Source organism: Melospiza georgiana, chromosome 1, assembly GCF_028018845.1.
Source record: "Melospiza georgiana isolate bMelGeo1 chromosome 1, bMelGeo1.pri, whole genome shotgun sequence".
NCBI classification, from domain to species: Eukaryota; Metazoa; Chordata; class Aves; order Passeriformes; family Passerellidae; genus Melospiza; species Melospiza georgiana.
Window position 1 is genome coordinate 14,284,044 of NC_080430.1, and position 12,893 is coordinate 14,296,936.

Consider the following 12,893-nt stretch of genomic DNA (forward strand, 5'->3'; position numbering starts at 1 on the left):
CAGCCCAGAAGGCCACACATGTTCTGAGCTGCATCCAAAACACTGTGGGCAGCAGTGAGAGCGAAGTGATTCTGGCCCTTTGCTCTGCTCTGCTGAGATCCCAGCTGGAGCCCCATCAGCTCTGGGGCCTCACATCATAAGAAAGATTCAGACCTGATGGGGCAGATCCAGAGGAGGCTGTGAAGATGACCAGAGCTGGAGTGCCTCTGCTATGAAGAGAGCCCAGAGAGTTGGGGCTGTTTAGCCTGGGTAAGAGAAGGCTCTGAGGAAACCTTAAAGCACCTCATAGTACTTAAAGGGGCCTTACGGTAAAGCTGGAGAGGGACTTTTTGCAAAGGCATGTAGTATGGGAGAAGGGGAAATTGCTTCAAACTCAAAGATACTAGGTTAGATATTAGAAGGAAATTCCTTACTGTCAGAGTGGTGAGGCACTGGAACATCCAGAGAAGTGGATGCCCCATCCCTGGAGGTGCTCAAGGCCAGGCTGGATGGGGCTCTGAGCAGCCTGATCTAGTGAAAGGTGTTCCTGCCCACGGCAGGGGATTTTAACTAGATGAACTTAAGGGACCATTTCAAACCAAGCCATTCCATGATTTTTATGATTCTTTGGCAAAACTAACAGGGGGATTGTTAGTAACACAAAACCAAAAGCTTTCAACGTTGCATTTTCTAAAGGAGACAGAATTCAAAAAATATATCCTAAGTTTAAGCTCCCACCAATGTGTAGACTTTTGCCTTATTGAAAAACAGATATTTTAATCAAATTTTTAAAAAGCTAAGCCTTCAGTGAGCTTTCTGATGTAATTTCTGGACAGTCCTGAACCATGCTGAGAAAAATATCCAGAATTGAATTTTGTTATTAAGATGCCTGTGTGAGTAAAATGATGTTTTATGTGACAGGGAAGAGAGTGCTATACTTTTACCTTGCTTCTAAATTGACTCTTAGGTTCAGTGCTCCAGGGGATTGAACTGTTCTGTACTTGGCTGAAGCCAGCGAAATCCTTGCATGCTGATACAGATCTGCAAATCAAGCAACAAGGGACCATTTCAGATTAAAAAAAAAGAAAAAAGAAATGAATAAGGATAAAAGAGCTATGAGACCTGTTTGAAAATTGCCTAATGACAAATTCAAGTTGCTAAATAAGAAATGCTTTTTGTATCTTTGAAAAAAAAATCCTCAGAAGAAATTCACGGTCTTTGAAAATGTGAGGTGAATAATAATATATTCAGGAGTGTTACAGGGAAAATGTGAAGTGATTAATACCGAGTTGTCTCCTTTCCTTTGTCTCAATATCAAGGGGGAACTGTGTGACTTATCTATAATACATCTCTGCAGAAGTCTTTTAGATCTCTAAACTTATAGGTGGAGGCATGTACACTTGGTTTTCTGCAGGGAAAGTGTGTCCCAATTTCATGTTTCCGTTGTCATTTTTTTTTTTTTTTGCGTTTTAAAATCATGCAGGACTTAATGACTTTTTTTCCCCTCATGTCTGTATACAGAATGAACTAACTTGTCAGATTAAAGGGAAAAGTATTTAAAATTCTGTTGCTCTACATTAGTTACAAGCAGGTGAATTCAGTGTGGAATCTATTTATAGGAGAACTAATGGATGTGCCTAACTTGACCTACTTTAGACTACTCAACAGAAAAAAACAAACACAATGTAGTTGTAGCACTGCCATGTAATCTGGTTTTTTCCTACCTTGAGAACAAAATAATGTTGTTGTTGCTGTGGCCTTCTAAATGCATATGTATAATTAGAAGCTTCTATATGTATATGAAAGATATCTATGTCTAATCTATATCTATATCATCTATATAAATATATATCTTATAAATGTATTTATATTTGTATCTTAAATATATGTGTTTATACTTATTTCCTGGATGCCATGGTAAAAATCCATGTAAGGAGAATATTGTGGAGTTGTTTTAGTTCCACAAACATCAATTTCTCCATATCAAATGAATGTTTCTGGTCCTGAAATCCCAGAACTATATTACCTGACATTGTGGAGTAGGAAGAACTCAAGTTCTAAAAGAAAATTAGACTTCCTTTAGTAAAAGTAATCTCTGTTGTGAAAAAATTCAAGTGAAGCACCTTCTACCAAAGCAGGGGCAGTTTCCCCTCTGTGTGCAGGTATCACATGATTTGGCAAGGGGTCATCTACAGGAGCAGTGTCTGTATCAGTAACCACGATGAAAGGGAAAATAAATTGTCTATAAAGACATCAACCAGAGTGTGTTTGTTGCATGCCAAGTGCTACACTTATGTTGGTTCACCATGTGGGGATGTCTCTGTAATTGAGGTAATTCCTGCATTATGCAAGGTAGATGATAACCAGGCCTGGCCTTTGGGCTGAACTTTGCAGGGGAATTTGATTATACATTGACCTATAATTGTAGCCTTGTTTCAAGTAAGGCTGATAACTATTTCCTTTAAAGATACTTCCCATGATTCTGACATCTAAGTAAGACTTTGAATCTATATTTAATATGAACCCTAGTTTTTGTTTTACAATGGCAGATCTTGGTGGTCTGTATGTCAGTCTGTGAATCATATGAGAAAAGTATAAAATTTCAGAGATTTGAACATGGAAATATTTTGTAGATAAGCCTTATTTAAAACAAACAAAGAGCAGACTTACTTACACTTGTGAAACAGATATGTTTTGAATCCTGAGGAAAACCAGCAAATGGAACAAAGACTGTAACTAGGCAGTTACACAAAATGGACCCATTTTTAAGGCAACAATCAATTTGAGGTAATTTGTTATAGTTGCACATGGGTCTGTGAGAGAGTTACTTCTCTTTGTAATACGATGGACACATCTGTAATTTACTATTGATCAGATCTTCAGAAAGTTCTTTGGATGCTTCACTTAATATTAAAAGTGTGACAATCCATGCTTTATATATTTCAAATATGGAGCATGTGAGAGGTTAGTGCTTTATTGCTGCATCCAATCTTTTGGTTTATTTTATCACTGTATTTTAAAGATTAATTTTAGTGGGGTCCCCAACAGGCAGCACTATAAGTGCTGGGAAGCCTTGTCTGATCCTGCCAAATCTTTTCTGGCTATTCTTGTTAGCTGTGGTTGGTTTTACTTATAAGCTGCTCTGTAAGTGAACTGTCTGACAAATTCATTATGTGATGAAATGCCTTGAGTTTTGTAGTTCTTCATATACTTGGCATCTAATAAAATGTTTAAAAAATAGGTTATGCAGTGCAGGTGTTACTAGGTGCTAAGAAAAGGAAGAGATGAAGCACATCTGGTATCTTTGAGCAAGAAGCATTTTGTGGCTTAGCATCCTAAGCTGCTGCTGAGACATTTGAGATCCATTTTAATATTTCTGCTTTTCAAAGTGTCACATCCAAGAGTCTTATATTTGCCTTTGCAAGCATGTACTATTATCCCCAACATGTTATTAAGGAAATGCACTTTTGAGTTATTTTTGCCACTGTCATATAGCAAGGCAGTGTAGGAAATTAGAAAGGAACCTAATATTGTCTTAATTTTAAATTTCTCTTAATTATAATAAATGTATCATCAAGGTATTTTTTAAAGTTCAATTTGGCAGCACTTTACCCATTTGCCAGTAAACAGAAACTTAGGGCACTTATTCATTATCATTATATTATTTTGTAATATGCTATGAGTGTTGTAGTGGTGCACATTGTATGTGGACTTGGAGCTCTTGCAAAATGAATGCAAAAATACTTTTGTGCTCCAGTAATACTTGAGTTTTCTCTAAAATGTCTTTTAAATATGATCTGGTGGGAACAGCTACATATTTTTGTTATCCACTTGATACTTGCCATCTGTAGAGGAGCCTAGATGTATGGATTTGTTCTGGTAGCTATCACTTTGCAGCACATCTCCTCCTTCTGCCTCCCACCCTGGACTGTCAGTGGTCCTGGAGAAGTCATTGAAACAACCCAGAGTGGGATGACCTCAGTCTGGGGAAAATAAACCCTGTAGTTTTCAGGCAAAGAGCAAATAGTCTGTGAAATATGATTACAATGCACATCGTGAAATGCTGGAGAATCAGTGGTGCTTTAGCCATTACTGATGGGCTTTTTTCTGTCAGATCCCATTTGGTGCTGTTTTCCTTGTATGGGGTTGCCAAGGTGCATGAGTGTTTGCAATTTTTGGCTAATAATTTTTCCCTTTTCGTCTATACTATTTTCTCTCCTGGTGGGCAGAGATTATTCAGATGCATGAATTAAGAAGCATGTTCGATCAACAACAGAAAAGCCTTTTAATGCATTTCTTGCTGTTTGTTGGTGAGCTATCACTGTAGGGACAGGCCCAGGATTTTCTTGACTGTGAAGCCGCAAAATGTCTCAAGTTAAATTCACTAGCAGGAGAGCCTTTTGCCTAACATACTAAAGCTCTTAAAAGGCTCTCATACTTTTCAGTGCAGTCTGCAATGCCTACTGTAAAAAGAATTAAGTGCAGCATAATCTAGTAAAAATCTTTTTTACTGGAAGCTCTGCTACATGGACAAGCAGTATTTGTGTTGTGCTCCTGCCACCAGCCTGGCTTGCTGTGTGATTGAGGTGTGTGCCACCAAACCATTACAGAACATATGTGTGTCATTTCCGTGATGCATCACAGGTTGTTGAGCCCCTAAAGACCACTGACTTCAGTGATGCTCTAAATTAATATACACAACAAAATAACTGGGATATCGTAGGACTTGTTCAGCTGTTATTAGTATTGCCAGGTTTTTAATGGATGTGTTAAAAAGTCATTATGAATGAAAAAATGCTAGTTTTTCAAAATTGAATGAATTGTCACATATGTTTGCCAAAGGAAGGTTATATCAAATGATATTCATTGGCTCTCTGGTGTTCTGCTTTTTGGACAATAAGAAATCAAATTAATCTCTCTTTAAATCTGTAAAAACATTTCCTTTTAAGGCACTTCAAAACAGAAATAGTGCCATTGTAAAGCCAACCAGGCTTAAGGCTCAGCTTGATCAGTTTAATAAATGGGAAATAAGAGATGATTGCCTGTGATAGCAGGGAATGAATTTGATATTCATCAGAGACCTGAGAAATCCCATCCATTCTGCACTCCTCTGTGTCTATATGATATCTATTCAGTGATTTGACTGAGCAAGGAAAATTTCATTTTAGAGTAGTGAGGCATATAAAAACTATGTGAATATTGTCATTTCCAATTGCAGGGTGACCGTCCTGCAGAAGGACGTGAGTAACATAGGGATTATTGAGATGTAAAGAGAATATTAACTTGTATAAATATGTGTGTGTATATATATATATGCATAACATTAAATAATTTTTGCATGCTTTTTTTGGTGTTTAAGCAGATGATGATTTAATATAAGGTTTCTCTCTCCCTGTAATACTGATAATAGCAGTGCACCAAATACAGGACTGTTGTGAATTACACAAAGCCCTCACCTAATTATTTGTGCATTTATATGTATGTTCAAGAGGGAATATAGCCTATTTTTTCTATTCAATATTTTTTGGGTTTTCCCCATGTTGTCTTTGTAAGTGCTCTTCAGATTTGACTTAAAATTGCCATTCTCTGGAGATTTGGCCGGTTAATCAAGAAGTGAGAACATTAGCACAAAAGCCTGATGCTGGTGTATTTGTGCTAGTTAAGACACAGGAAAAGAGGCCTCTTAGGAGCTGTTTCCCATCAAGTGTGATCATACAGAGAGAGAGAACCTACTTTATGTTGCAAGAACCAAACAAACATTTATGAAGCACAGCTGCCAGGAGACTAATAGCGAGTATGTCTCTTCTTCCATAATCATTACAGAGAAGTGCAGGAGACTAAGAGGGGAAATATGAAGGGAAGGGCACATTTCAATAGCAAAAGCTTAATTTTATTTGTGTCTTGGCTGAGGAAAAAAAAATATTTTCAGTAGCTTGTCATTCTAGATAACCTGTCCTTCTCTGCAGTAAAATCTAAAGCACCTGTTGGGTGTTAGATCCTTTCAGTTTGGGATTTTACAGGACTTATACTCCCTGTGCTAAAATTTAAAAAAGTTAAATGGTAGAAAACAAGCCAGTGTCTGATGCTCCCTGGGAACGTGAATCTCACTGTGATGCTCACTGAGGTGATGCTGTCTCCAGCCAGGTCTCGGGCCCCACAGCCACTACTGAGGGACTGAATACCATACTCATATATGGTATTAATACAAGATACCTAAATTAAATTATTACAGCTTATCAGTATTGTATCAACTCAATAATATCTGAAGTTTAAATTGGTCACATTCTTGAAGGAGAAATGTATTGAACAGACATGAAGTGGGAATTTAATCTTCACTTTGAAGATGTTGTGGATTGATTGAAGGGAGCAGCTGATATTTTGGTAATGGACATTACAATTTCCAGTAAGACAGGGAAAACATGGCTGGTTTTGGGCTTTGGAAATGACACTAGGCAGCTTTCATTCAGAAATTTTCTGAGAAAATGAAATTAAAATAACTGTTTGGGTTCATATATATTGGTTATATATTGGTTCTGTTGGCAAGAATACTCCTGACATTCCTTAACTCTGCAGGTTTTGTAATCCTAGGTGGTGATAGACTGTCTTCAAAAATAAAAACCCAATTTGCAACTTTTCATATGTATTTCATTAACACTGTGCAGGTGAACTGTGAAATGGGCCTTTTTATAGGTAGAACTTTTAGCACTAATAGTCCATTTTGAGCAGTTAAGATAATTTTTCAGTTTTTGAGTCATTAATTTTATTACAGAACTTAGAAAAATAATGATTTCTTTTTATTTTTCAAACAGTGGGAAATTTTACACTGAGCACATCAAGATATGGAGAGGTACATTGGAAGAGATGCTTTAAATTTTCCTCTGTGCTATAAAGACGAAAAGATCTTTTAATTACTCTTATTTCAGTTTTGGAAGAAAAACACATTCATAGCTTTCATAGCTGTACATTAAAAACTGTATTTTTTTATGTAGCAGATATCAGTGGTTTTATGTAGAGAAAATAAACCTTCCACTTTTGGGAGCTTGCTTAAATTAGTTAATTATGAGAAATATCTGCATTAATATACATGTGGGTTTACAGAAACTTTCCTGCTCTGTTAAATGCCCTTTTCCTTGTTTACCTCATCCAGGTCAAATTTGCCTTTCAGGAGAAAACTGCTTTCCAAATAAATAAATAATTGCTTGATGCAAAGATTTTCACAGCTAGTTAGTTACTTTTCGTAGTAAATCAGAATTTTAAGTCAAATCCCTCTGCAGGTGTCCAATTTTTCTCTCTGTTCACTTCAGTGTAAATCAAAATCTGTGTTATTTTGAGAAGAAAGAGTCTGATTACTGTAATATTAAAGATTTTTAAAAGGGTACATCATACATCTGTTGATCATGGCAGTAGTGCTTTCATTAGGATTGTGATTGCTTCTCTAAGCACCTATTTATGGGCACATGCATGTTTCTGATCCAGATCTGTCTGCTGTCCAGGAAAAGCCAGACAGAGGCGTGTGGGAGCTGCTGTTCCCTAATTGCTTGGATAACTGACAGTCAGTGTGGTTCCAAAACTTGCTGTGTTTATGATTCTTGAAACAAAAGGCACAAAATGTAGATGTGATGGTGCCAGATAGCATCTGTTATACGTAGCTTTTGATTTGCAGTTTCTGGTTTGTTATACCTACCCAGGACTGGAAGGTGTGGAGGAGGCAGCTGAGTTGGCTCTCGGCTCTGACCTGGCTGCCCTCAGGGTCAGGCAGAGGGATGCTCCTCTCCTTGGCTGCAAAAGCCTCCAGACCACCAGGGGTGACAGAAGGAAAGGAAACAGAATGTCCAACAAATGGAGAGGCCTAGGTCTGGTGGGAACAAGAGCAAAGACACTCTCAGGTTTGGGAAGGGTGGGAAGAAGGGTTTGTACAAGGATTTAGCTCAAGTGTTGCACAGGGGGCTGTGTCCCAGGAGGGCAATGAGGGCAGGTCTGTCAAGAGCAAGCCCAAAGGACTGCTGCAAACACTGAGTGGGACAAGGGGAGTTCTCTTTACAAAATTAAAGTTGTCAAGAGGAAAGCTTTTGGGGCTAAAAAGTGATGAAGTGTAGGATCCAAGTGTTACTAAATGAATGATGCTTACATTGCATGTATATAGATGACTGCTAAAATGACACAGCATAAAGCCAGATATTGATTTTTTGGCAGAGGCATATCTACAAAAAGACAGGATGTTATCTCAATCTCTTATGTGTGTGTATATATACATACATACATATATATATATATAAAATATATATATATATATGTGTGTGTGTGTGTATATGTGTGTTTATATGTATGTATATACTTCTTGCATGTTTGCTTGGAAAAACCACACATGAAAATTTACCAAAAACCATATTATTAACAAAGTCATGTTCATCTGTGATGACCTTTTGTCACAAGGGAGATTCAAACTTGGGTTTCATCAGCAGCTCTGATGAAAAGAGTCCTCTTTAGGGTAGTAATAGCTTCATTGCAATAAAAATACATGGTTTTCTACAACCAGCAATGTCCCTAACTTCAAGCCAGGAAACCCATGGTGACAGTGATTTGCAAGATGCTGTATAAAACAAGGTGTGGAATACCTCTTTTCAGTATGAAACAACGCCAACTGTTCTGATTTTCCTTTATAAACCTTTTTGCGTGTGACTTTAGAATTGGCATGGAGATTTAAATATTTATTTAATTTTAAACTTAATGCAGTGATACATGTAAAACTTCAACTGAAATCAGTAAATACGCATTTCTAGGCAGGTTCAAATGCTGGTTAACCTTTGAAATGCATTACTTACCTTGTACTTAACAGAGGGAGATGACAGTGAGGTGCATGTTAATGCCTCTTGAGACACAGGATCATCAATCTTCCAAGCAGCTTGGCCTCACCAAGTGTGCTGCTTTCCAGGGTGCAGAAGGCATGTCCATAGTCCATGGAAGCCTGGTGCATCCAGCCTCCTGCTTTTGCAGATTCCCTGTGGAAATCTCAATTAGACATTACCAACTGTCTTTGCCTGCCTTTAACATTTCTTCAGTACTTTAATAAGTTGTCTGACTCTGTGTGCTAAATTCATAACCTATCATGTGTTATTTCACTGACCTGATGTCTCTGGCTCTGTGTTTGAAACCTTCTGTTCCCACTCTGTAATATTTTCTTTTTGATTACATGGGTATTTAAAAGTATAAGCTTCCAATAATTAACATACACATAAGAATGGGTTTAGAGCTTCTTACTGGAAGTCCTTGAATTACCCTGATCTAAATTTGAAAGTACAGCATTCACAACTTTGACATTAAAGTTATACATTTGGTGAATAACATATGTACTTTTTGGGAAGTGAAATTAAAAATAAAATAAATTGGTTAGCATTAGAGCCTCACGTAGCTCTTTGATGTCAGCCTTCTCTGGCAAGCTATTAATAAAGGCCGTGATAAAATGTTTAAAAAGCTCTTGGTACTTCATGGAATTACAGAAGCTGCATTTTCTTATACTATTTTTAAGTTTTTGCAAATGAGCTTCAGTGATCTGCCCTGTGTGCTCAGTCAAGCCCCCTGCCCAGGGAGAGCCTGGGAGGAGTTTCCCCAAACATTGCTGACCATCAGCTGATTTTGTGCTTTGCTTGTCAACCTTCTAAAAAATGCTGACTGTGATAGCTTCTGTAGCATGGCTTTTTAACTGTTGTAGAATTATGATATAACACTGGCCACACTATAAATATCATTGCAAAAGTATTTGAAGTGACAAAAAAAATTTAGAACAGTTTCAGACAGTTGTGGAAGCATTTCCATTGCACGTGTTGTAACGCCAATAAACGTTACTAAAATGAGTTAATAAAATTAAATGTATATTTAAATAGTTTTGGGGTTTTTTTAATATCTAGGATGAAGATCGAACAGAGGAGGACAACAGCAGAGTTGAGCCTGTTGGACATGCAGACACTGGTTTGGAGAATGCTACCAATTTTTCCCTGGAGTAAGTTACTGGCAGAACATATTGTTTTAATGAGACTTGAGATTGAACACAGACTAGTGAAGTGCTCAGAATAATATGAGCGATACTTCTCTTAAGAAAGTGGGGCAATCTTTTTAGGTCATGTGTCATTTTGGTTTTAAAAAATGGATCTTTTAAAAACAGGTTTTAAACAGTTTAAAAAGCTTGTATTAAAGATGAGCATTGGAAACTTGACATTTATAAGTGCTGATGCTACAGTAGATTTTCTGCCTCAAAGAATATGCTTATTTGATGGAACTTTGAAAACTTGACAAAAGGAATAGGGTCAGTGCTATTACAAATAGATCAACAGGCAAGAATTTCAAAGGGGAAAATCTTAATTCCAATCACTAGTTCACAGTCTCTAGGAAGATGTGTCACAGTCGCAAGTTGTGTGGTCACTACCCTCATACTTTCAAATGGATCAAAGCTGGTGTTGTGTTAGCTCCACCTAATTTAAAAATACAATCACTGAATGATATTTTATGTAGTCAAAAGATAGTGCAAACTTGACCTTTTGCATTTCTTTGGAAAGAGCTGATCCATACCTTGTTATGGAGTTAATGAGAAAATATCCCTTCTAGCCTTAAATTAAATCTTTTAAATTTATTAACTTAAATTTTAGATAAAATTAAATCTTCTGCTCCTGTTATTTTTGAATTAAATTATGAATTAGGGACAGAGGTTTTAAATGTTAGATAAGGATCATGGTGACATCTATTAGGCGGTAGAACGTGCATTTTACTCGGTTCCATTTACAAAATCTGTTACATTGTAAATTCCAAATGCTGTTTCCTAAATAGAATTTGCAGAACTTCTGTCAAATGCAATGCTTCCTGGTGTTGCTTTAAGTAACTTATTGACTTCTCATCATATGCTACTTCATTTATGTTTTGTTTTCATCTCATACTTCTTTGCATGTTTGTTTGAAGCAGTTGGCCCAAACTCCTGAGAAAATCAGAAAGCCAGATTGAAAGAATCTCTCTTAGGAAGCTATAATTTCCTCTTTTTTTCTGTTCTACAAAATTTAACATTTGAATTTGGGATAGAATTGTATTTTTTTAAAAAAAAAGTGTAAGAAAAATGAGTGCAAGAATGTTAAGTGTGCATTTTGAACAAATGAAAAATGACTGACTCAACACTAGAACAAGCTAAAGGGTGTATGCTGGATATGGAAAATAAATGGATTTTTTTTGAAATTTAAGCCATTTCCATTTAGGCAGTTCCAGGTGCGTCACACAGATTCTCACTTGTTCTCTTTCTTAGCCCTTAATTTTCTTCTCAGCTAATAGCAGACTCAGAAGAAAGTTGATCATAGTGAATCACAGGCCTACCAATAGCAAACAGTGTCTTTTAGAGCTCCCTTTGGAGGTGAGAGGAGTTGCTTGAATCCTGTGAGCTCCTTTGCCCACTAATTAATGACAATTTAGCCTTAACATACAGTGAGAAGGAAGTCAGCCTGTGCAGAAAGTGCACATGGAACTGCATGAAATGCTGCATTGATCTCAGTCTTAAGACATTGATCCATGTCTGAAGAATAACACATTTTTGGCCGAAGTCTCTCAGCTCTCCTGTTGTTGCACTGCTTTCTTGAGTTAACAGTGACAATAAGGATAGAGACCTTCAATTCATGTTTAAAAATCAAGATAAAAATTCAGACACCAATTGAGGCATACAGCAAATGTAAAGGCTACCTTAAAAATAGAAAATTTAATGTAGGTCAAAAGTAAAACAAACTGTAACCCAGGACTTGTGTTGACTTCCCAACCATATGTGGTCTGGTTATTCTCAAATTACAGATTAGGAGCTGCAAGCTTTCATGATGGGCCACCATATGATCAAGAGCTTATTGAAGGAAGTAGAAAATCTTTTACTGCTATCTCAGGGAATTTGTCTTGCTCTTCGCTCCATTTTGAGGTTAAGTTTTATTTGTATGCCTATGAGGAACAAGCTCTTCAATGATCTGTTTGTATATATATCTAGTGCCAGGAAATAAGGCAAAAGTATGTAATGCTAGAGAGAAGCATAAGCTGCAAATTTAGATTGTGGCTTCTGTTCAGATCTCTCACTTCCAGTTTTACTGAGAGGTTTGGCTTTTGTATATTATTTTCTCATTTATGCATTTACAGCTCTTTATGGTTCATGGGCTATATTCTACCTTTCCAGATGTGGGCATGTTTCAAATACATTAATAGATTTGGTCTAAATCTATTTCTACAATTTTTACATGTCTCTTTCTGAACCTCTACTTTCTTCTGCTGCTTTTTTCCTCACTACAGCAAAATTTATAATTGAAAACTAGATGCATGGTTGCTTCAGGGGACGTCTGGTTGGTTTTGAATGTTACAGTTAAAACTTACTTTAGAAACTTCACTTAGTAAGGAGATGCAGGAATCTTCCAGTAAAAGAAATGAAATAACAGTAATACAGATTAATGTGTTTTTAAACTGGAAGGATTTAGCCAATTAAAAATTTAATAATTCTCATTTGATTATGAGGTAGTTATGGGAAAGCTAATGTAAAAAAATTAGCATTGGCTCTAAGATAAAAAAGTAAAGCATGCTAATGCTATGATGAGCTTTTAGGTTTCTGAGGAAAAATGTGTGTGGCATTTAAGGTACTTCTACTCAATGGTGAGTTTAACTTTAGAATAAGAAATAAAGCAATATGCATGCAGTGATGATGATGAGACCTCTTTTTATGTATTCAGCTAAATTAAAAAAAATATTATATTTTTCTTGGTTCTATTAATTGAAGTATTTTTGATGATTGGTCTCCTTTCATGCCATCAGATTAATCTTCAGGTACGTAGTGTTCAACAATGCTTTCATCACCATGAGTTGGTTTCTGGAATGGTTTTGTTTTTCTGTGTATGTTTGTGTGGGGTTTTTGGTTCCAT

At 36.6% G+C, this 12,893-nt stretch overlaps 1 protein-coding gene across 11 annotated transcripts in view; it reads left to right on the forward strand.

Annotated features, from left to right (window-relative positions):
• PARD3 (par-3 family cell polarity regulator) overlaps positions 1-12,893 on the forward strand; it is a 442,650-nt gene that overhangs the window by 213,815 nt on the left and 215,942 nt on the right. For all 11 annotated transcript variants that reach the window (XM_058024007.1, XM_058024041.1, XM_058024016.1 and 8 more), the window contains one exon: positions 9,885-9,976. In XM_058024007.1, coding sequence (XP_057879990.1) covers positions 9,885-9,976 — 92 coding nt within the window. The remainder of the gene's footprint in view (positions 1-9,884; positions 9,977-12,893) is intronic.